This window comes from Triticum aestivum, chromosome 3D (assembly GCF_018294505.1).
Source record: "Triticum aestivum cultivar Chinese Spring chromosome 3D, IWGSC CS RefSeq v2.1, whole genome shotgun sequence".
NCBI classification, from domain to species: Eukaryota; Viridiplantae; Streptophyta; class Magnoliopsida; order Poales; family Poaceae; genus Triticum; species Triticum aestivum.
The window spans coordinates 613,451,833-613,474,852 of record NC_057802.1 but is presented as its reverse complement, the minus strand read 5'-3'; the positions used below and the strand labels follow the sequence as shown (position 1 = coordinate 613,474,852).

The window sequence follows — 23,020 nt, the reverse complement described above, 5'->3', positions numbered from 1 at the left end:
GTTGCTGGAGGTTACCTCTACAACTTTGTTTTTGATGTTTTCCTTTTCTGCAATAATAGATGGACTATCCATAGTTAAAATGTAAGGAATACCAAATCTATGAATAATTTCCCTAGTTATGAATTGAATTATATCGATATAGGTCATATTCTTGAGAGGATGGAGGTAGTAGTGACTTAAGTTATTGACCACGCAACCAAAATGTAAATAGGGCAGCAACATGCTGGCAACATAAATGTACATACTAGTGCGTCAATCGCCGAGTTGCTTTCCAAGATTATCAACATCCAACAGAAAGTGGGCAAACGCCACCCGCGACGGGCCACCTTCCTCCAGGGCCGCCTTGGCCTCTTCCCTGAGAGCAGCTACCCGGGCCCTGAGATGCCTCCCTTCCTCACCCTCAATCACGAGCCGCACCTTGGCCTCCACCTCGCCTGCTTTCACAAAACCTGTCATGTATCCCTCCAGCTCCACAGCGACGCCCATGCCTTCTGTCATAGACACCTTGTTCATCCTTTGCTCTCCTTCCAGCGGCAGACACAACATCGGCACCCCAGCCACAATGGCCTCCAGTACCGAGTTCCATCCGCAGTGTGTCACGAACGCGCCAGTTGCCCTGTGGCCGAGCACGTCCATCTGCGGTGCCCACGACTTGATGACCAGACCCCTGCCATTGGTCCGCTGTAAGAACCCTTGAGGCAGGAGCGCGTCAAGTTCCGGCTCAGGGCAGCCTTCCAAGTATTTTTCTGGGCTGTCGCTTCCCGCAGGCATGCGCACGGACCATAGGAACCGCTGCCCTGACCTCTCAAAGCCAATGGCCATCACCTTCAGCTGCTCTGTCGAGAGCGTGCCCTTGCTCCCCAAACAGAAGAACACGACACTGCGGTCGGGCTGCATGTCGAGCCACTCGAGGCATTCGTTCCTCTCTACTTTTTCCACATCCTTGGCGCCCTTGCCGACCAATGGACCGACGCAGTAGATCGGAGGCAGGATCCTTTCGGGAACGCAGAGCGGGCCCCTCAGAGACTGCACCGCCCGACTCTCCAACGACTCGAACGTGTTGAGGAGAACGCCCATGGTCTCCGTATTGCGCTTCCAGATGTTCATCATGGCCTTGCACATCTCATCTTCGGGGTGCTCCAGCAGTTCCTTGATGAGATGAGACGCTGGCATCGGCGGAACGCCGACGAAATCGAGCGGCGTGTCCCCGAGTTCCTTCAAGCCTGTCTGCCTGCCGGCAATCAGTGTCGGGAGCTGGGTTAGAGCTGACAGGCACGAGGCGCTCCCTGCGAAGAACGTGTAGACAGGGACGCCGAGATTCATGCAAACGTCGGTGGCGTCAATGCAGAACATGTCGAGGACAACAGAGTGCAAGCTTTTCCGGTCGATGGCGCGGAGGAATGCTTCGAACTGCTCGTTGTAATAGTGCAAGAGCTCGAGCATGAGTAAGAAAGGGTGCTTGCCGGAGGCGGCAAAGTCTTGAGCATGGATGGACGGGAGGACATGGAAGGAGATGGACGGGTTAGAGGCAGCGGTGCGCTCTATGACGGTGGTGCCGGAGTCTGACAACTTAAGGGGCTCCTCGACGAGCACCATGGTGACGTCGTAGCCGTGCTTGAGAAAGACGTTGGCGAGCTCTGTCATGGGGCGAACGTGACCGACGCCGGCACCGGGGTACAGGACCACGGTCTGCTTCATCTCGAACCTATGGAAGGTGGGTGGGCAGAATTGGAGGTGGCACTGGCACTGGCACTGGCGGGGTGGAAACAGTTGGCGTTGCCGTACGCGAATTGTAACTGCCTTGAGAGGAGCAGTTTGGGCATGGAATCTAACGACTCAGAGATATGCGGACGTTATATAGTGGAAACTGGAAATTCTTCCGTGCACGAGACCTCCCGTGAATTGTCCAGCCAGCCATTCTTTTCGTGCACGAGACAAACTACTCTCCAGCTTTTTCTTGGCACTGCTCCGTACAATACCCATCTTTGGTTGCATCTTTTTGTTGATAGCGGCTTGGTACCCACCTAACGTGTCACTTTTTGGAATTGTGTGTCGACATTACCTCGTGTGGGCTCAACGATGCTAAAGTCATCCCTTCTACCAATCCACTACGTTTTACTCTAGCACAAAAAGTTAGCATTTTATTGCATTGTGCGATATTAATTCATTGATATATATTGAATACCTCACAGCGAGATCTTTAAAACAAGATCAATCTTGAATATATTTTAAATAAGTTTAAATTTCGTGCAACATAGTACTCATTTCTAAAAAAAACAGATTTCACTCGTTTATTTAAAAAAAATTCACTCCATTCAAAAAAGCTGATTTTACTCAGTTCAAAATAATTTCACACAGCAAAGTAGATTACACACATTTTAAAATACGTATTTTACTCATTTTTAAAAATGATTGCGCTGCTAAAAACAAACTCGACCCGGTGTCGCCTTGCCCAAGGCGGCTCGGGCGTGACTCTACCCTGGCGCCCCACCATTCCTCCCTCCTCCTCCTGCCTTGCCGCCGCCAGAGGACACCGCCTAGTGAAGCTTGTGCGGCCAACAGCGACGGCGTGGTTTCTTCTCGTGGCGGCAACTCAATTCTGGTGGGCATGGAGACGGGCGGACGCGAGGTCCTGGCGGTCGGCGGAGGGGCTCGGCAGCTGGCTGGACGTAGTTAAGGCAGCCCCTGGCGGATGGTTCAGGATGTGACGGTGGGGATGTTCATGTTTGCATGGGTGGCTGCTCGTTGGGGTGCTACTGCAGCGCGTGGACTTCCTTAGCGTGGACTTGTTCCAGCGGAGGTGGTGGATGCGTGCGGCCTCTGGCGGTGCTTGGGCCGGGCTTTGCTAGATGGCGGCTTGGTCTCACGATGTCGGTGCATGGTACCTCGGCCGGTGACAATGGTCCAGATCTTGGTCGGCCTAGCGGCGGTGGCTGCAGACTGTGATGGTGCAGCGACCTCCTGTGGCTCCATGTTGGCGTTCGACATCGAAAGATCTTCGGGGAGTTCATCTCTTCAGATCTTCACGGATCCGATCATTTGCATTTTCTTTTTTCTTGCCCTTTGGTTTTTTTTATGTGTTGGTGTTGGCTGTGTGCATCCTAGCTATGCAGAGGCCGGGTGTGTGCTCATCGTATTTGTATTCTCTTGATGCTTCAATTTAAGCTAATAAAATCCACCCTTTTGGGGAAAAAACTGATTGTGCTTTATTGAAAAATATTATATTTTAAAATTCATATTCACTCATTTCAAAACACTTATTTCAATCAATTATCAAAATTCACTCATTTCAAGAAAAATGAGTTGACTCATTTCAACTAGCAGATTTCACTCATTTCAAAAAGATAAATTCATTAATTTCAAAATACATATTTTTTAAATCAAAAAATTATATGTCACTCATTTTAAAATACTGATTTCACTTAATTAAAAAAATCACTCATTTAAAAGAATATTTTCATTCATTTCCAAAATATGATTTCACTCGTTTCAAGAAACTAATTTTGCACACTCAAAATAGATTGAACGAAAAATGGATTGAAATGCTGATATTTTAACGTGTTTGAAATGTATCCAAGATTTATCTTGTTCTAAAGCTCTTGACCCCACGAGTTCAAATATGTAATATGTTTAAAAAGAATAAATTTTGGTTTGAAGGATATGAACAATCTAAACTATGAGAGAGAAAATCGATGGATTTTGAGAGAGAGAGGAGAGATAATGTCAAAGACACTTTATGTCATAGTTGTACTGTGAGCAGGAAAAGAGAGAAAGAGGAGCCTGCCATAACACGACAGCTCCACTGATCAAAGTCATCGACCCTGTACATATATGTACGGACATTTTGAAATTTTTGCCTTCTGACAATGACATGTAGTAACTGTTTGAGAGCGGCCTATTTTAGATAAGTGTGGCCCGATAATCCCCAATAGTTTGCAAGAGGAATTTGAGCCCACTCCGTTTCTTCGTCAAACTATTTTGCATGCCTATATTTTAACGGATGGATCCCAACTTCCACACGTGTCTTTTTTAATATACGGGATCCTATGTTTTCATTTTTCCTCTCCCTTCCTCCCTCTTCTGCCCGTTTCAGTAACAACAAAATACAAGTGCCTCTTCTCGAGGAGAAACAAATGCATGGCCTGGCCGTGCTTCATCGATTGCAGTTTATGTTTCTCCGTGTGTTAACTCCACAGTATTATTCTTCCCTTGACATACAAATTTCACACAAAGCACTACACTAAAAATCAAAGTATTAAACATGTATTGTACATTGCACTCTAGTTTTACACTAAACAAATACATGTGGGATTATTACTCGATTGGAGGTTACTCTCAAACAGTTACAACTTGTCAGTGATTTTTTTTCCCTAAACCCTAAACCCCTCTAGCGGCGCCCGAGGCGATCTAGGGTTTGGACGTGGAACAAGCTTCTCGCCTGAAGATTATCGTCAGGGCGAGAGCGATCGAGCGGGCGGGGCCGGCGATGGCCACGCCGAGTGCAAGCGCGGGAGCGGGGGCGGCGGGCGACGATCAGTCCGCCCGCGCCGCCAGACGGAAACTGGAGGAAGCTCTGGGCAAACTGGATATCTCTCAGGAAGAAGCTACTCCTCTGGTGATCGATGATCGAGTCAATAGCGGTCCGGCGAAGTGGTTGGTGGCTAGTAAAGTCCTTCATCGCAATCATCTTCACATCAAGACAATCATCAACGCTCTTCGGCCGGCGTGGGGCAACCCACGAGCTTTGCAGTTTCGCTCCGGAGGAATCAACATGTTTGTTGTGGAGTTTGAGAACCAGCGAGATAGGGATCGGGTTTGGAACGGGTCGCCATGGCATATCAGCAAGAATGCCGTGGTGCTCGTAGAATTTGATTAGTGCATGAGGCCCGACGAGGTGAAGTTTGATCGGTTGCATATTTGGGCTAGGGTTATGAATTTGCCCTATAATTTGAGGGACGAAGCATGGTCGACTCCTATAGCAAAGCAGATGGATCAGCATGCACAATTTGTCAAGTTTGATCATGACGGAGGGTTTCTGCGAGCAAGGATCAGCATCGATGTTGAGAAGCCTCTTAGAAGGTGGATTCTCATTGATTCTGCAAGGAGGAAGAAGGTTGATATGTATGGTATCCAGTATGAGCAGTTGCCGTATTTTTTCTTCTCCTATGGCAGATTGGGACATTCGGAATTATATTGTCAGACCGGCGACTAGCGAGAACTCCCGTTTGGTCCTAAGCTTCGCGCTCCGGACGAGTCCAGGAGACCGGCGACTAGCGAGAACTCCTCGCGAGATCCCAAGCAGGGTGGAAGTAACAAGCCGACTACTAGAAACTCAAGCACCAACAAGGATCCAAGCGAGGTGGTGGTCTCTCCCATGAAGCACAAACAGCCACCGAAGAGGAAAGATGCTCCTTCTCAAGTCTATAGACCGGTGGCCAAAACTTTGTTACTCACAGATGGGGGCGCGGGTGCATCGGATGGTGAGGCTGCCGCCCTAAAGGAGGACTCAACTTCGGCTAGCAACGATGGTGAGGGCAGCGAATTTGAACGTGTTCTGAAGAAAAAGAAACCAACTCCAGATAATTCGGCAGAGACCGCGGCGCAGTCCTGCCCGTCTCAATGAGTGTCTTGAGCTGGAACTGCCGGGGGCTTGGGAACCTCGAGGCAGTTCGGAAGCTTCGCAGCATTGTGAAGCAAGAAGGACCCACTCTACTCTTTGTAATGGAAACAAAAATCAGAGCGAAACGAGTAGAGGATTTAGAGCACTCTCTAGGCTTTGGAGGATGCTTTGCTGTGGACAGTGCTGGCCTTAGTGGCGCTATTGGTCTATTTTGGTCTCGGGATGTTATTGTGGAGTTGAAAAACTTTAGTCAAAAACACATTGATGTTGTTGTTCGGAACAACGATCAAAACAATTCGGTATGGCGCTTCACAGGTTTTTACGAAGCACCGCGAGCGGAAGATCGTCACCACAGTTGGCAGTTTTTGCGCAATCTTCATCAGCTACCACACTCAGCTTGGATGTGTGTTGGTGATTTTAACGAGACCCTGTTTGCGTGTGAGCACTTTAGCAGAACTGCTAGGTCCGAGAGTTATATGCGAGCATTTAGGGAAGTCGTTGATGATGTTTCCTTCCAGGACTTGGGCTGGTCAGGCACAGCATACACATGGGACAACAACCAGTCCGGAGAGGCAAACATGAAGGCAAGGTTGGATCGAGCCTTTGCAAATGAGGAGTTCAGACAAATATTCCAACATACAAGGGTCAGACATCTCCCTTCTGTCGAGTCCGATCATTGTTTTGTTGTGACAGTGTTCCGAAATAGCTTGTCAGAGAGAATAAGAAACAAGAAACAATTTCGTTATGAGAACGTCTGGCAAACGCATGTAGATTATGATCGCCTGGTAACTGATACGTGGCGAGGCATTCAACGTGTCCCAGGGCTGCGTGGTATATCCAACGCACTGGGTACACTTCAGGCCACCTTAGAGCCATGGGGAGCTAAGGAGTTTGGCTCCCTGACACGGACCGTTCGCAATCTTCAGAAGAAGCCCGAACGCATCAGGTGTCATTCTATGGGCAGGGGCCCTTCGTATGAAGAGAGGAGAATAATCCAGAAATTGAAAGAGGCACTTCATCAGGAAGAAGTGTGGCTCCGGCAGCGCTCTCGCGTCCCGTGGCTCCGGGAGGGGGATTGTAACACGTCATACTTCCAAGCGTAAGCCTCCCAGCGGAAACGCATGAATAAAATTCAGGGCCTGACGAGGGCGGACGGATCTGTGTGTGCGAACGAAAGTGAGGACAAGGCTGAAGTGCAAAGCTTCTATCAAAATTTGTATCAGTCACAAGGCTATTCGGACGCTGAAAATCTGTTATCATATGTTCCTGTCAAAGTGACAGAGGCTATGAACGCGAATTTAACAAAACCTTACACCGCCGACGAGGTGAGATCGGCATTATTCAAATGGCGCCGTCGAAAGCTCCCGAGGTGGATGGCTTTACTGCTGGGTTCTACCAAAGGCACTGGGATTTGTTGGGGGCGGCAGTGACCCAGGCAGTCTTGGATTCCTAAATGGAGGTGAACTACCCTCTTGCCTGAATGATACATCCATCACCCTTATAACCAAGGGCAGACACCCCCAAATGATCTCCCAATATCGCCCCATTGCTCTCTGTTCGGTTTTGTATAAGATAGCAGCCAAGGCTATCACTAATCGCATGAGAGGCATCATGGATAGCGTTATTAGCGAGGAGCAAAGCGCCTTTATGCCTGGCCGACTCATTACAGACAACGTTTTAGTTGCATATGAAAGCGTGCACACAATGAAGAGAAGGAAGAAAGGCAAAAATTATTCTTGTGCGGTCAAGCTCGATATGATGAAGGCTTACGACCGTGTCGAGTGGCATTTCCTTGAAGCAATATTGATAAGGTTGGGTTTCAATATTTCTTTTATCAGGCTGATTATGAAATGTGTCTCTTCCGTCCGGTTCTCCGTTCGGGTTAATGGTGAGCTACTTCCTTACTTCACGCCTTCCAGAGGGTTCCGGCAAGGAGATCCAGTATCGCCATACTTATTTCTTCTCTGTGCAGAAGGATTCTCCTCATTGCTTAAGTATTACAATGGGGTATTTATTGATAGAGGCTTGAGGGTGAGCTACAGATTACCTTGGGTGACCCATCTACTATTTGCTGATGATAGTCTGGTTTTCATTAATGCAAGCAACCCAAGCACTCTCCGTCTCAATGACATATTGTCAATTTATGGTGAGGCCTCAGGTTAGTGTGTAAATCGTGAAAAAAGTTCTATCTATTTCAGCACTAACACACCTGACTCTTTGAGGCAACTTCTGAAGTCAACTCTGAACATCCAAGTTGAAGCATTCAGTGCAAAATATCTCGGCCTCCCAACTGCTGTGGGGCGCATTACAAGTGGCACATTTGAACACATCAGTGAGAGAGCCTGTGGCAAAATTCAAGGATGGTCAGAAAAATTACTAGCTTGTGCTGGCCGTGAGGTCTTGTTGAAATCGGTGGTTCAGGCTATCCCGACCTACCCAATGAGCACTTTCTTACTGACAAGGAAAGTTTGCAAGAGTTTAACTTCTCCTATGGCAAAATATTTTTGGAGCAGTTCTCTGGATAAAAATTCTATGCATTGGGTGTCCTGGAAAGAGCTGGCAACACCTAAGTGCAAAGGAGGGATGGGGTTTCGTGACCCGCAACAGTTTAATCTTGCCATGTTGGGCAAACAGGGTTGGCGATTAATGACAAACCCTACATTGCTGTGTGCTAGAGTTCTCAAGGGCCACTATTTTCCCGACAGCGAATTTATGCATGCATCTGCTACGAAGTCGGCCTCGGCCACTTGGAAGGCTATCATAGCGGGAAGAGAGGCTCTAGGGGCCGGGCTGATCTCTCGTGTGGGGGATGGCAGCACGATAGCAGTTTGGACTGACAAATGGATTGCTGGTACCATATCTATGAAACCAATCTTCAAACCGCCAAACACCGCCATCAAAACGGTGGATGAGCTCATTGACACGACCAACTGGTCTTGGCGGCAGGATGTGGTTAGGGAAACTTTCAGCGCCCCAGATGCCGAAGCCATTCTAAACATTCCTATCAGGCAAGGGGGAGGTGAGGATTCTTTTGCTTCGGCATTCGAGAAATCAGGCAACTACACTGTGAAGACAGCGTACCATGCTCTAATGACTCAGAAAGAGCGTTTGGCTCTAGAGGAAGGGACGGCTACCGGAACCTCAGTGGACGATCAACAGTTCTGGAAGGCCTTATGGAAACTGAATGTCATACCGAAAGTGAGGGTTTTCTGGTGGAGAGTTCTTCGTGGGATTCTTCCGGATGAAGCTACTCTCAACTATCATCATATTGCACCAATTAATCGGTGCAAAGTCTGCTTAGCAATGAGGGAGGATCTGGACCACGCTCTCATTCATTGTTCTCATGCGCAACGCTTCTGGGACGAGGCATGTGCTTGGTTTGGTATTCGTCTTCCCCGACTCCATCCGGATTCATGGGCCCGCGACATCACATGTGATACATGTTTCTCTGATGATGACCGAGCTAAGATCACCACTGTCATGTGGTCAATTTGGCACTCTCATAACCGAATCAAACACGGCGAAGAGGGGAGGGATCCAACATCAACGATCAGAGCAATCAAGGAGGCTATTGCCCTCCTTCAGCTTCCGCGCAAGGCAGCCGCTGTTTTACCTGGGTATGGTTGGCGACCACCTGATGATGCTATTGTAAAAATCACAACGGATGGAGCACTGAACTTTGCCGAGGGACGGGGCGGTGCAGGTGGTGTCACATGTTCTTCTTCGGCTTTGCTAGGTTCATGGTGCAAGCCATATATGGGGATTTCAGACCCCTTGATCATGGAAGCTTTCTCTCTGCGAGACGGAGTTTTATTCGCCACCCTTCGAGGACTCTCGCATGTGATAATGGAAGTTGACTGCGCAGAGTTAGTGACACTCTGGAACACTCGCGACAGTTCTCGCTCAATTGTGGCTCCGATTCTGCTAGAAATAGGAGAGCTTAGTAATCACTTTATTTCCTTTGATATTCAGCATATTAATAGGTCAGCAAACCTACCGGCGCATCTATGTCTTAAGCATGCTTGCACTCTGAATGTGACCGATTGTTGGCTTGATGTAACTCCTAGCTTCCTAGTGACCAGCCTTATGGCTGACTGTCCTAGGAATGCTCTCATATGAATAAAAGCTCTCTGAATTGCCTGAAAAAAAAAGTTACAACTTGTCAGTGTCATAACAGAAACTTTCCAAACCTCCTCGGACTTTGCTGCAATCCTCACAAGGACGCTGCTGGAGAAAATGCATCCATTTCCCGTGTGTTTTTAGCGTTTGACACACAGGGCCATGTAAAGCGTGGATGTATCCCAACTTTCACACGTCTCTTTCAGTACCAACTGTTTCATAAAGAACACTCATGAAACTTATTGAACCGATCAGAACAGCTTTTTTACGAGAAAAGATTGGTCTTCGCAAAATATGTATGGCTATGGTTGAAGATCCGAAGCATGCAATGTTGAAGTGTTCACATGCCACACGTTTGTGGGACGAGGCACAACAGCTGTTGGACTTCCGTATGCCTAGGCTACATCCATCAACGTGCCCCAAGGACATTGCGTGTGATGACAGGTTTACTGGCAGGGAGCGTTCTATCATGGTCTCTGTCATGTGGTCAAGTTGGCACTCAAGAAATAGATTGAAGCCTGAGGAAGAGGCTTCCACCCGGCGACCTATGTTCGTCTTATTAGGGAGGCCCTCACACTCCTTATTTTTTGATAAAGAGTATATATTAATATTGCGAATATATCAATTACACCCAGCCCCTGCAACAACGCAGTGCCCTAATGGCATGACGGATGCACACAGCCAAAAAAAGGAAGCTAAAAAAAGAAAAGTCCCGCTACATGCCTGGCAGCAGCAGCACAACCACCACGAAGACAACGCCTGATGTCCAAGTTTTCCAAAAGAGATGCCTCCAAGGAGGAAACAGTGCACCAACGCCGTCGTTGCCCGATCATAGATCTTGGATTTTCACCCTAGAAATAATCCCCGCTCTCAAAACAATGCCTTCAACTAGGCATTGCTAGGTACAACCAATTAATGCCAGACCTTAGATTTTCTCCCTGAAAAGCAAGACATTCAACTTCACCTGTGTTGTCACCCGCACTTACATGTCGCTGCGATGAATCCCGAAACACTAGGCAAGTTCCTCAACGTTGTAGGCTCCAATCACCATTACTAGTCTTCCAATCTCGACTTCCATGACATTCTCCGCCTCCGACTTCACCATGGAGCTAAACTTTTCTCCTTATGGCAACAGTTAGCAGAGCTTCGCGCCGCTCTCTCCTTAACAGAGAACCAATGGGCACCATCAAATCCCACCCGATCCAGCAATCTCCAGGCATAACACGCCCATGGGAGTTCGCCGGCGGAGACTTCCGGAACACGCCACTCCAGCCAGATCAGGAAGGACAGGCGTCAGGCAGATCTTCTTCTTGAAGCAAGAGAAACCCTAGGACTGCCGCCTTTATCCGAGCACACCAGCAGGCCCCCACACCGCCGGTCGGAGCAGCATTCGAGAAGGCAGCCGCAACGCAGGACCACAAACCGTCCATGGCAGGTGGCGACCCAAATCGGGCCCTCAGACCCAGGTCTGATCCACCACCATGCCTCCGGAGATTGATCCGACACTGTGCAACACCCGCCACTCCGACTTCAGGCCACGGCTACAGGCCGCACCGCCCTTGAACCGCTGCCACCACTCCTCAACGGCCGATGGAGCCGCCTGATAACCCACAAGTATAGGGGATCAATTGTAGCCTCTTTCGATAAGTAAGAGTGTCGAACCCAACGAGGAGCTAAAGGTTGAACAAATATTCCCTCAAGTTCTATCGACCACCGATACAACTCTACGCACGCCTGACGTCCGCTTTACCTAGAACAAGTGTGAAACTAGAAGTACTTTGTAGGTGTTTTTGGATAGGTTTGCAAGAATATAAAGAGCACGTAAATAAAAAGTAGGGGCTGTTTAGATAAAGACACAACTAAGTTAGTTTTCGTAAAGAGCTTTTTGTTACGAGAAAGTTATTTGTCCCTAGGCAATCGATAACTAGACCGGTAATCATTATTGCAATTTTATTTGAGGGAGAGGCATAAGCTAACATACTTTCTCTACTTGGATCATATGTACTTATGATTGGAACTCTAGCAAGCATCCGCAACTACTAAAGATCATTAAGGTAAAACCCAACCATAGCATTAAAGCATCAAGTCCTCTTTATCCCATACGCAACAACCTACTTACTCGGGTCTGTGCTTCTGTCACTCACGCCACCCACCATAAGCAAATCATGAACATATTGCAAACCCTACAGCGGGGATCCCTCACGCTTGCGCGACACGGAGAGCACCATAGGACAGCACCAATAATAAAACATGCAACTCAAACCAATCTTGTTCATCAAATAACCCATAGGACAAAACGGATCTACTCAAACATCATAGGAAAGCCACACATCATTGGGAAATAATATATAGCGTTGAGCACCATGTTTAAGTAGAGATTACAGCGGGTAAGAGAGAGGTTACACCGCTGCATAGAGGGGGGAAGAGTTGGTGATGATGGCGGTGAAGTTGTTGGTGAAGATTGCGGTGATGATGATGGCCACGGCAGCGTTCCGGCGCCACCGGAAGAGAAGGGGAGAGGGGGCCCCTTCGTCTTCTTCTTCCTTGACCTCCTCCCTAGATGGGAGAAGGGTTTCCCCTCTGGTCCTTGGCCTCCATGGCGTGGGAGGGGCGAGAGCCTCTCCGAGATTGGATCTGTCTCTCTGTCTCTCTCTGTTTCTGCGTTCTCTTCTGCTGCCCTTTCACCGTTTCGTATATATATGGAGATCCGTAACTCCGATTGGGCTGAAACCTTCGCCGTGATTTTTTACCGAAAATTAGCTTTCTTGCGGCCGAAGGAGGGCATCAACGGCCTTACGGGTGGCCCACGAGGGTCAGGGGCGCGCCTAGGGGGGCAGGCGCGCCCCCTGCCTCGTGGCCACGTCGGGCACCGTCTCGCGTTGATTCTTCTTCCGGAATTTTCCAAATATTCCAAAAATAAGCTTCGTCCGTTTTTATCCCGTTTGGACTCCGTTTGATATGGATATTCTGCGAAACAAAAACATGCAACAAACAGGAACTGGCACTGGGCACTGGATCAATATGTTAGTCCCCAAAAATAGTATAAAAAGTTGCCAAAAGTATATGAAAGTTGTAGAATATTGGCATGGAACAATCAAAAATTATAGATACGACGGAGACGTATCACCGCCGCCACGATGCACTCTCCTCTGCTCCATCTTTAGACGAGAAGGGTGCCGCCACCTCCGCCGGCATCGGCGACGGCACCGGCCAGGGGCACGCCGATGAAGGGGGCTGGAGGGGACGGGGGAGGACCCTCCGGAGTCCACGGGAGGCGGCTAGGTCAGTCGAGGAGGGAAGGGTCCCGTTGTGCATCTCCCAACTCACCCTCACACTCCTGGATATTCCTTGACATCATGTTCTAGTGATGCCCGCCCATGGTTGGCGTCATCGTGACCCGGATTATGCCAAGATTAACACGCACGTTGTGATCAAGCGAGAAGATGGGAGAGGAGGGGCCGGGGTTGTTCATCGATCATCCAATTCATTTGTAGGGTGTGGAGTAAGCTATACCTGGGAATAACTAACTGTCTCATTGCGGAGGCGATGGCCGTACGAGACAATGTCATCTTAGCCAAGCTTGGGGAATTTACAAAGGTCATCCTCTAGACGGATTGCCTATAGTTGGTGAACCTCTCGTTGAATCACGGCACCAATTTTTGTATAAATTGTAGGGCTTGATAGTAGTTACAGTTATTCTGTTATTCAACATGTATTAAGATCACCTAATAGCATGTCTCATATCACTAGTAGAAAAAGGACCTAATGTTCAGCTCATTAGTCCCGGTTTGTATTTGAGCCGGCACTAATGTGACCATTAGTGCCGATTCCAACGGCTAGGCGGGCCGCTCTCATTAGTACCGGTTCGTGCCGAACTTTTAGCACCGGTTCGTGCCACGAACCGGTGCTAAAGAGAGTGGTGGCAGGATGTTGTCAGTCTGGGGCCCCTCCAGCACCTTTAGTACCGGTTCGTGGCACGAATCGGTACTAAAGGTCGTCCTATATAAACCCTTCGTCCACCCGTTATCGAGCTCGCTCTGTTTTTCCCCTTTCCCCTCTCCTATCTGTTCTTCCCCTCTACCTCGAGCTCATCACACACTTTGCCCAAATTTTGTCAAGATTTGAAGGCCCCCATCCATTCAAGTGATCACAAAGGTAAGCAACTTTGTCCTTTCATCTCTTATTGCTAGATTAGCTCTTGCAATGCTTTATATAGTGATTAATTTGTGGGTTTTAGTAATTTGGGAGGAATGATATGTGGTAGTTTATTTGATTTATATGCAATTTGAGCTCAAAATAACTCTTAGTTTGCATATTTAGGTGTTGTTTACTTAGTGCCTTCCCGTCTCCGTCCTAGCCACCGTCGATCGTCCGCACCGTCCTGTCGCCGGCACCACCGGCCTTGTGGGGTGAGCCTCTTGTTCTTATCTTTTTATATATAAAAAATCATGTTTGTGTGATTTATATATATAGTTATTTGTATAGTTATCTTACCCGTACGTTGTTTGTTATTCATAGTGCCATGGTTTCGATATCCGTCCCCGTCGGCCCTCGTCCGGGTTATGATTTGGATGTGGTATATTTTCTTTTATAACTATTTTGTTGCATTTCGTGTCTATGACAAATCATGCCCATCAAGTTGACATAGATATTTTTATCTAGGAGGTATGTGAACCGGAAATTCCAACCGACCCTATTGTCAAGAGGTTAAATTTAGTTGAAAGAGAAAACGGGTATTTGAAAGAAAAATTAAAAAGAATTGAGGGGGAGAAGATGGAATTGGAGTTGCATGTTGCCGATGTCGTCGATGATCATAAGATCAAGATGGACAAAATGCGTTTGAAGATTAGAAAGATTAGAAAATATGCCATTGATAGTGAGGCTTGGTATCATTATGCTGTTGGATCAATTGTTACCTTAGTTGCGATCTTGATCGCATTTGTTGTTTCATTTAAATTCTTTAGTTAGAGAGTTATTTGTTTGTTGCATTTAAGTCTTGTATGAACTTTATGTATGAACTTGTATTAATTTGGTCTATTCGGTGTTGTGTAATGAAGATGAGCCGACAATGGATGTACGATGACCGATGCTCTCCCGAGTTCATTAATGGCGTGCAAACTTTTCTGCTTGCGGCTGATGAAAACAAGCGGGCGGATGGTTTTATGCCTTGTCCATGTTTAGTCTGTAAGAATGATCAAAATTACTCTACGTCAAGAACCATTCACGTCCACCTGTTTAAGTCTGGTTTCATGCCCCACTATAATGTTTGGACCAAGCACGGAGAAAGAGGGGTTATGATGGAAGACAATGAAGAAGAAGAGGACGACGACAACTATCCTGGCCATGGGTTCCCTGAATACGATGATACAACAATGGGGGAAGAAGCTGAGCCGGCAATGCGGGAAGAAGCTGAAGAAGAGGCATCAGATGAGCCCGCTGATGATCTAGGTCGGGCCATTGCCGATGCAAAGAGAAACTGCGCAAGTGATTTGGAGAAGAAGAAGTTGCAGCGCATGTTAGAGGATCACAAGAAATTGTTGTACCCAAATTGCGAAGCTGACAAGAAAAAGTTGGGCACCACACTGGAATTGCTGCAATGGAAGGCAGAGAATGGTGTATCTGACAAGGGATTTGGAAAGTTGCTGGTAATGATAAAGAATATGCTCACAAAGGACAACGAATTGCCCGAGAGTACGTACGAAGCAAAGAAGGTTGTCTGCCCTCTAGGGTTAGAGGTGCAGAAGATACATGCATGCCCTAATGACTGCATCCTCTACCGCGGTGAGTACGAGGATTTGAACGCGTGCCCGGTATGCGGTGCATTGCGCTATAAGATCAGCCGCGATGACCCTGGTGATGTCGAGGGCGAGTGCCCCAGGAAGAAGATTCCTGCCAAGGTGATGATGCTCCTAGAATACCACGGTTGAAACGTTTGTTCCAAAACAAAGAGCATGCCAAGGCGATGCGATGGCACATAGAAGACCGTAAGAAAGACGGGAAGTTGAGAGTACCCGCTGACTGGTCGCAGTGGAGAAAAATCAAGAGAAAGTACAGGGAGGACTTTGCAGGTGATGCAAGGAGCGTATAGTTTGGTCTAAGCGCAGATGGCATTAATCCTTTTGGGGAGCAAAGCAGCAACCATAGCACCTGGCCTGTGACTCTACGTATGTATAACCTTCCTCCATGGTCATGCATGAAGCGGAAGTTCATTATGATGCCAGTGCTCGTCCAAGTCCCTAAGCAACTCGACAGCGACATTGATGTGTACCTAAGGCCATTAGTTGAAGAACTCTTACAGCTGTGGAATGGAAAAGGTGTACGTGCGTGGGATGAGCACGGACAGGAAGAATTTGACCTAAAGGCGTTGCTGTTCGTCACCATCAATGATTGGCCTGCTCTCAGTAACCTTTCAGGATAGACAAACAAGGGATGCCGCACATGCATGCACTGTTTGGATGATACCAACAGTAGATATTTGGATAATTGTAGGAAGAATATGTACCTGGGATATCGTCGATTTCTTCCGAGAAGGCATCCCGTAAGAAAGAAAGGCAAGCATTTCAAAGGTGAGGCGGATTACCGGATGAACCCTCGCCACCGTACTGGTGCTGATATACATGATATGGTCAAGGATTTGAAGGTAATCTTTGGAAAGGGTCCTGGCGGACAACCTGTTCCGAATGACGCTGACGGACACGCACCCATGTGGAAGAAGAAATCTATATTTTGGGACCTGCCCTATGGAAATACCTAGAGGTCTGCTCCGCAATCGATCGTGATGCACATGACAAAGAATCTTTGCGTGACCCTGCTTGGCTTCTTGGGCGTGTATGGGAAGACAAAAGATACACCGGAGGCACGGGAGGACCAGCAACGTATGCACGGAAAAGACGGCATACATCAGGGTCATGCCAGCTACGCTCTTACCAAAGAAGAGAAGGAAATCTTCTTTGAATGCCTGCTCAGTATGAAGGTACCATCTGGCTTCTCGTCGAATATAAAGGGAATAATAAATATGGCAGAGAAAAATTTCCAGAACCTAAAGTCTCATGACTGCCACATGATTATGACACAATTGCTTCCGGTTGTATTGAGGGGGCTTCTACCGGAAAACGTTCGATTAGCCATTGTGAAGCTATGTGCATTCTCAATGCAATCTCTCAGAAGGTAATCGATCCATAAATCATACCAAGGTTAGCGAATGATTTGGTGCAATGTCTTGTCAGTTTCGAGTTGGTGTTCCCACCATCCTTCTTCAACATCATGACGCACGTCCTAGTTCACCTATGCGAAGAGAGTAACGTTTTGGGACCTGTATTTCTACACAATATGTGCCCCTTTGAGAGGTTCATGGGAGTCTTAAATAAATATGTTCATAACCGTGCTAGCCAGAAGGAAGCATCTCGAAGGGCCATGAAAATGAGGAGGTCATTGAGTTTTGTATTGACTTTATTCCTGACCTTAAGCCGATTGGTGTTCCTGAATCGCAGCATAAGGGCAGACTGGATGGAAAAGGCACGCTAGGAGCGGATTAAATAATATGTATGGACGGGCATTCTCTCACTCAAGCACACTACACAGTTCTACAGAATTCCGCCATGGTGGCTCCGTATATGGAGGAAGACAACAATTTTCTACGCTCCAAACCCGGAGCAGTCTGATGACTGGATTACATGTGAACAAACAGGGACTTTCGCCGGTTGGTTGTAGACACGTGCCATGCATGACGCCGCTATTGAAGATGACCTGTACTTGCTGTCCCAGTTACCATCTTTCAATATAATGACTTTCAAATGGTACGAGATAAATGGGAATACATTTTACACGATCGCCCAAGATAAGAAGAGCACCAACCAAAATAGTGGTGTCCGCTTTGATGCAACAACCAAGACGGGAAGGGAAACATATTATGGTTACATAGAGGACATATGGGAACTTTACTATGGACGTGGTTTGAAGGTCCCTTTGTTTCGGTGCAAATGGGTCAATATGACACGAGGCGGGGTAACGGAAGACCCACAGTACGGAATGACAACAATGGATCTCAACAATCTTGCGTATGCAAACGAACCATTCATCCTAGCCAATGATGTGGCGCAGGTTTTCTATGTGAAGGACATGTCTACCAAGCCGAGAAAAATAAAAGATAAGGAAGCGAATTCATCATACGATGAGCCAAAGCGCCACATAGTTCTTTCAGGGGTAAGAAACATCGTGGGAGTGGATGACAAGACACACATGTCAGAAGATTATGAAAAGTTTGATGAAATTGCTCCATTCACAGTGAATATTGACCCGGGCATCCAGTTAAATGATGAAGATTGTCCATGGTTACGGCGCAAAGGGAACACGCGAAGAAAAAGTTTCACACCCAAAGATCCCACTCTGGGATGTGATCGGCTTAACTGTCATCACTTTCTTCTCTAGTGAGTTTCCGGACATATATATCTGGAAAGTCCCGCTTCGAACCAACCGGAGGGAATCTTTGTAATAGTTACGGTACTTATGTAATAGTTAGGGTAATGGACAATCTCTTTCGAAGTATCAGGGTTTCGGACGAAAACTCATCTGTTACAAAGGCATTTCATTTTTTTAACTTATTACAACTCCAGAGATTTTGTCCGTTCAGTATGCACCATTCAAAGCCACGTCATCAATTTTCAACCCTTTCTGACTTCATTTGCTATTTTTCATGCATTTACTGATTTTTTTCAGCTAAATGACCCTGAAATTGAAAAACACTTCAAATGAACTCCGAAAAAGTTGAAAGTTGGCATGGTATCATAATTTCACCCACATAGCATGTGCAAAAAAGTAGAGAGGGTTACGGTAAAAACTGAATGCACTTCGTGTACAAAATGGACAATCTCTTTCGAAGTATCAGGGTTTCAGACGAAAACTCATCTGTTACAAAGGCATTTCATTTTTTAAATAACCTAAGTATTACCAAATTGAATATAATGATAAAACACACTAATATTAAACATAAGAAAAAAGAATCACTGGAAAATCTATTTTCAAAGTTAAGTTATTCATAAACTAGTGATTCACACAAATTTCAAATAATTCAAATTTAAACTATTCAAATTTGAAAACTACTGGCACTAACAGAAAGTTTGTAATTTCTTGTACCTAAAGCAAAGATATTCATAAAGAAACTCTAAATATAGAAAAAAACAACCCAGAAATAAATAAAAGATTTTAAATAAAGAAGAAAATAGAAAAAATAAATAAAAACAAGCCCACCTACTGGGCCACATCGGCCTGCATACGACTAGAAACCCCACCTGTAGTTGGGCCAGGATGCAGGCCCGCAAGCCCAGTAGGCCACACAGGGCAGAGTAGCAGAGTTAGGCCCAGAAGGCCTGCATTAGAGAGGAGCTCAATGCAGTGCCCGCGCTGGGGCTTATAAACAGGTCTTGGGGCTCCTCAACTAGCGAGGTGGGACTAAACTTGCCGCACCGCAACTGCGCGAGCGCACCCCCTTTAGTACCGGGTGGTGGCTCCAACCGGTACTAAAGGGGTGGTCTTTAGTACTGGTTGGAGCCACCACCCGGTACTAAAGGCCTGCCCTTCCCGCTGCTCCGCCTGGCCAAAATTGACCTTTAGTACCAGTTGGTGGCTCCAACCGGTACTAAAGGCCCATCCTATATAAACAACACTTACGAATTTCGTCAGTTTTCATCTCCTCTGCTTCTTCTCCTCTGCCCCGTCGCCTCCGCCCCCCATCGATGCCCCGCCCGTCGACGCCCCCGTCGCCGCCCCCGTCGCCACCCCCATCGCTGCCCCCGTCAACGCCCCCGTCCCCGTCGCCGCCCGTCGCCGTCCCCGTCGCCGCCCGTCGCCATCCCCATCATCGCCGCCCGTCGTCGTCCCTGTCGCCCCCCGTCGCCATCCCCGTCGTCGCCGCCCCCATCGCGCCTCGCCTCGCCGGTGAGCTCCTGCCCCGCCATGGCCACACACACACATTGTTAGACATAAAACGGAAATATGTCCGCGGCGAACCTCTGGTAAAGCCTGAGGAGGTCAAGAAGCTCTCAACGAGAATGTATGAATTGCATGAATGGTACATGGAAATTACCAAGACTACCAATCGAGAGTCCCTCATGGTGAAAGTCAACGAAGATCATTACTTCCATCAGCTAGCTCTGTCTGTTGGGTATACAGAACTGTTTCAGTTATTCAATCAAGACGCACTCGACAAATATATCGTCAGTTGCTATTGTGTGTAAGTGATTTCTTTCTGTAATTTAAGTTTCAAGCTAGCTGTGTAGTGCTCTCGTTGATCATTCAAGGAAATATGCCCTAGAGGCAATAATAAAGTTATTATTTATTTTCTTTTTTCATGATAAATGTTTATTATTCATGCTATAATTGTATTAACCAGAAACTTAGTACATGTGTGAATACATAGACAAACAGAGTGTCACTAGTATGCCTCTACTTGACTAGCTCGTTGAATCGAAGATGGTTAAGTTTCCTAGCCATAGACATGAGTTGTCATTTGATTAACGGGATCACATCATTAGAGAATGATGTGATTGACTTGACCCATTCCGTTAGCTTAGCACTTGGTCGTTTAGTATGTTGCTATTGCTTTCTTCATGACTTATACATGTTCCTATGACTATGAGATTATGCAACTCCCGAATAACGGAGGAACACTTTGTGTGCTACCAAACGTCACAACACAACGTAACTGGGTGATTATAAAGGTGCTCTACAGGTGTCTCCGATGGTACTTGTTGAGTTGGCATAGATCGAGATTAGGATTTGTCACTCCGATTGTCGGAGAGGTATCTCTAGGCCCTCTCGGTAATGCACATCACTATAAGCCTTGCAAGCAATGTAACTAATGAGTTAGTTGCGGGATGATGCATTACGGAACGAGTAAAGAGACTTGCCGGTAACGAGATTGAACTAGGTATGGTGATACCGACGATCGAATCTTAGGAAAGTAACATAGCGATGACAAAGGGAACAACGTATGTTGTTATGCGGTTTGACCGATAAAGATCTTCGTAGAATATGTAGGAGCCAACATGATCATCCAGGTTCCGCTATTGGTTATTGACCGGAGATGTGTCTCGGTCATGTCTACATAGTTCTCAAACCCGTATGGTCCGCACGCTTAACGTTCGGTGATGATCGGTATTATGAGTTTATGTGTTTTGATGTACCGAAGGTAGTTCGGAGTCACGCATGAGACCGGAGACATGACGAGGAGTCTCGAAATGGTCGAGACGTAAAGATCGATATATTGGACGACTATATTCGGACATTGGAAAGGTTCCGAGTGATTCGGGTTATTTTCGGAGTACCAGAGAGTTATGGGAATTCGTACTGGGCCTTAATGGGCCATACTGGAAAGGAGAGAAAGGCCTCAAAGGGTGGCCGCACCCCTCCCCATGGACTGGTCCGAATTGGACTGGGGGGGGGGCGCCCCCTTCCTTGCTTCTCCTTCTCCCTTCCCTTTTTCCTATTCCATGTGGGACGTGGAATCCTATTAGGACTAGGGAGTCCTAGTAGGACTCCACACTTGGGCGCGCCCTATGAGGGCCAGCCTCCTCCTCCCTCCATCCTTTATATACGTCGCTAGGGGGCACCCCATAGACACACAAGTTGATCATTGATCTCTTAGCCGTGTGCGGTGCCCCCTCCACCATAATCCACTTCGGTCATATCGTAGCGGTGCTTGGGCGAAGCCCTGCGTCGGTAACTTGATCATCACCGTCATCAAGCCGTCGTGCTGACGAAGCTCTCCCTCAAAGCTCTACTGGATCGTGAGTTCGTGGGACGTTGCCGAGCTGAACGTGTGCAGTCCGCGGAGGTGCCGTACCTTCGGTGCTAGGACCGGTCGATAGTGAAGACGTACGACTACATCAACCGCGTTGTCATAACGCTTCCGCTTACGGTCTATGAGGGTATGTAGACAACACTCTCCCCTCTCGTTGCTATGCATCACCATGATCTTGCGTGTGCGTAGGATTTTTTTTTGAAATTAGTACGTTTCCCAATAGTGGCATCCGAGCCAGGTCTATGTGTAGATGTTATATGCACGAGTAGAACACAAGTGAGTTGTGGGCGATAATAGTCATACCGCTTACCATCATGTCATACTTTGATTCGGCGGTATTGTAGGATGAAGCGGCCCGGACCGACATTACGCGTACGCTTACGCGAGACTGGTTCAATCAACGTGCTTCGCACACAGGTGGCTGGTGGGTGTCAGTTTCTCCAACTTTAGTTGAATCGAGTGTGGCTACGCCCGGTCCTTGTTGAAGGTTAAAACATCAAATACTTGACGAAAAATCGTTGTGGTTTTGATGCGTAGGTAAGAACGGTCCTTGCTCAGCCCGTAGCAGCAACGTAAAACTTGCAACGACAAAGTAGAGGACGTCTAACTTGTTTTTGCAGGGCTTGTTGTGATGTGATATGGTCAAGACGTGATGAGATATAAGTTGTTGTATGAGATGATCATGTTTTGTTGAAGTTATCGGCAACTGGCAGAAGCCTTATGGTTGCACTAGTAGAAAACAGGGCTTTCGTTCGGGCCTGGCCAGCCCATTAGTCCCGGTTCTGCATGAAACGGGACCCATAGGGTGCATTAGTCCTAGTTCGTGAGCCCAGGGGGCCGACCGGGCCACGTGGGCCACTGGTCCCGGTTCGTCTAGACCTTTTGGTCCCGGTTCCACGCACGAACCGGGACCAATGGGTCTCGCCCCTGGCCCATGACCATTAGTCCCGGTTTGTGCCACAAACGGGGACTAAAGGGTTGGTCCTCGTTGCGGTCAGAGTTTAGTCCCACCTCGCCAACCGAAGGGCGCTCACATCGGTTTATAAGCCCGTCCCTCTCTGCCTTGTTGAGCTCTCAAAATAAAAATAGATGCCCTTATACAGGGAATTTGCCCTAAATTCATAGTGAATTTCTCTTAAAATCATAGAAATTTATTATGAATTTAGGTTCAATTCTCTCTATAGGCGCATCTATGCTCATTTTTTTATGTTGGGGTTGGCGATCTTTACAGACTTTTTGTGTGTTGAATATGCACCATTCAAAATCAGTCTCTGCTTTGAATGGTTCATTTTGAACACACAAAAAGTCTGGAGTTCAAATAAGTTCAAGAAAATGAGATCCCTTTGTAACAGATGAGTTTTCGTCCGAAACCCTGATACTTCAAAAGAGATTGTCCATTTTGTTCACGAACTGCATCCACCTTTTGCCGGGACCCTCTCAACTTTTTACCACATGCTATGTGGGTGAAATGATGATATCATGCC

General features: G+C 47.2%; 1 protein-coding gene across 1 annotated transcript; it reads right to left on the bottom strand.

The window, feature by feature from the left end:
• Nucleotides 1-204: 204 nt before the first annotated feature.
• On the bottom strand, nucleotides 205-1,815 carry LOC123075946 (anthocyanidin 5,3-O-glucosyltransferase-like). Its single transcript, XM_044498439.1, has one exon. It carries the CDS (start codon nucleotides 1,696-1,698, stop codon nucleotides 253-255), a length of 1,446 nt encoding a protein of 481 aa, XP_044354374.1. The 5' UTR covers nucleotides 1,699-1,815; the 3' UTR covers nucleotides 205-252.
• Nucleotides 1,816-23,020: the final 21,205 nt, after the last annotated feature.

What these genes read in the sequence shown, in the direction of transcription:
- LOC123075946 (XM_044498439.1), bottom strand. Translation starts at nt 1,698, where the DNA reads ATGAAGCAGACCGTGGTCCTGTACCCCGGTGCCGGCGTCGGTCACGTT.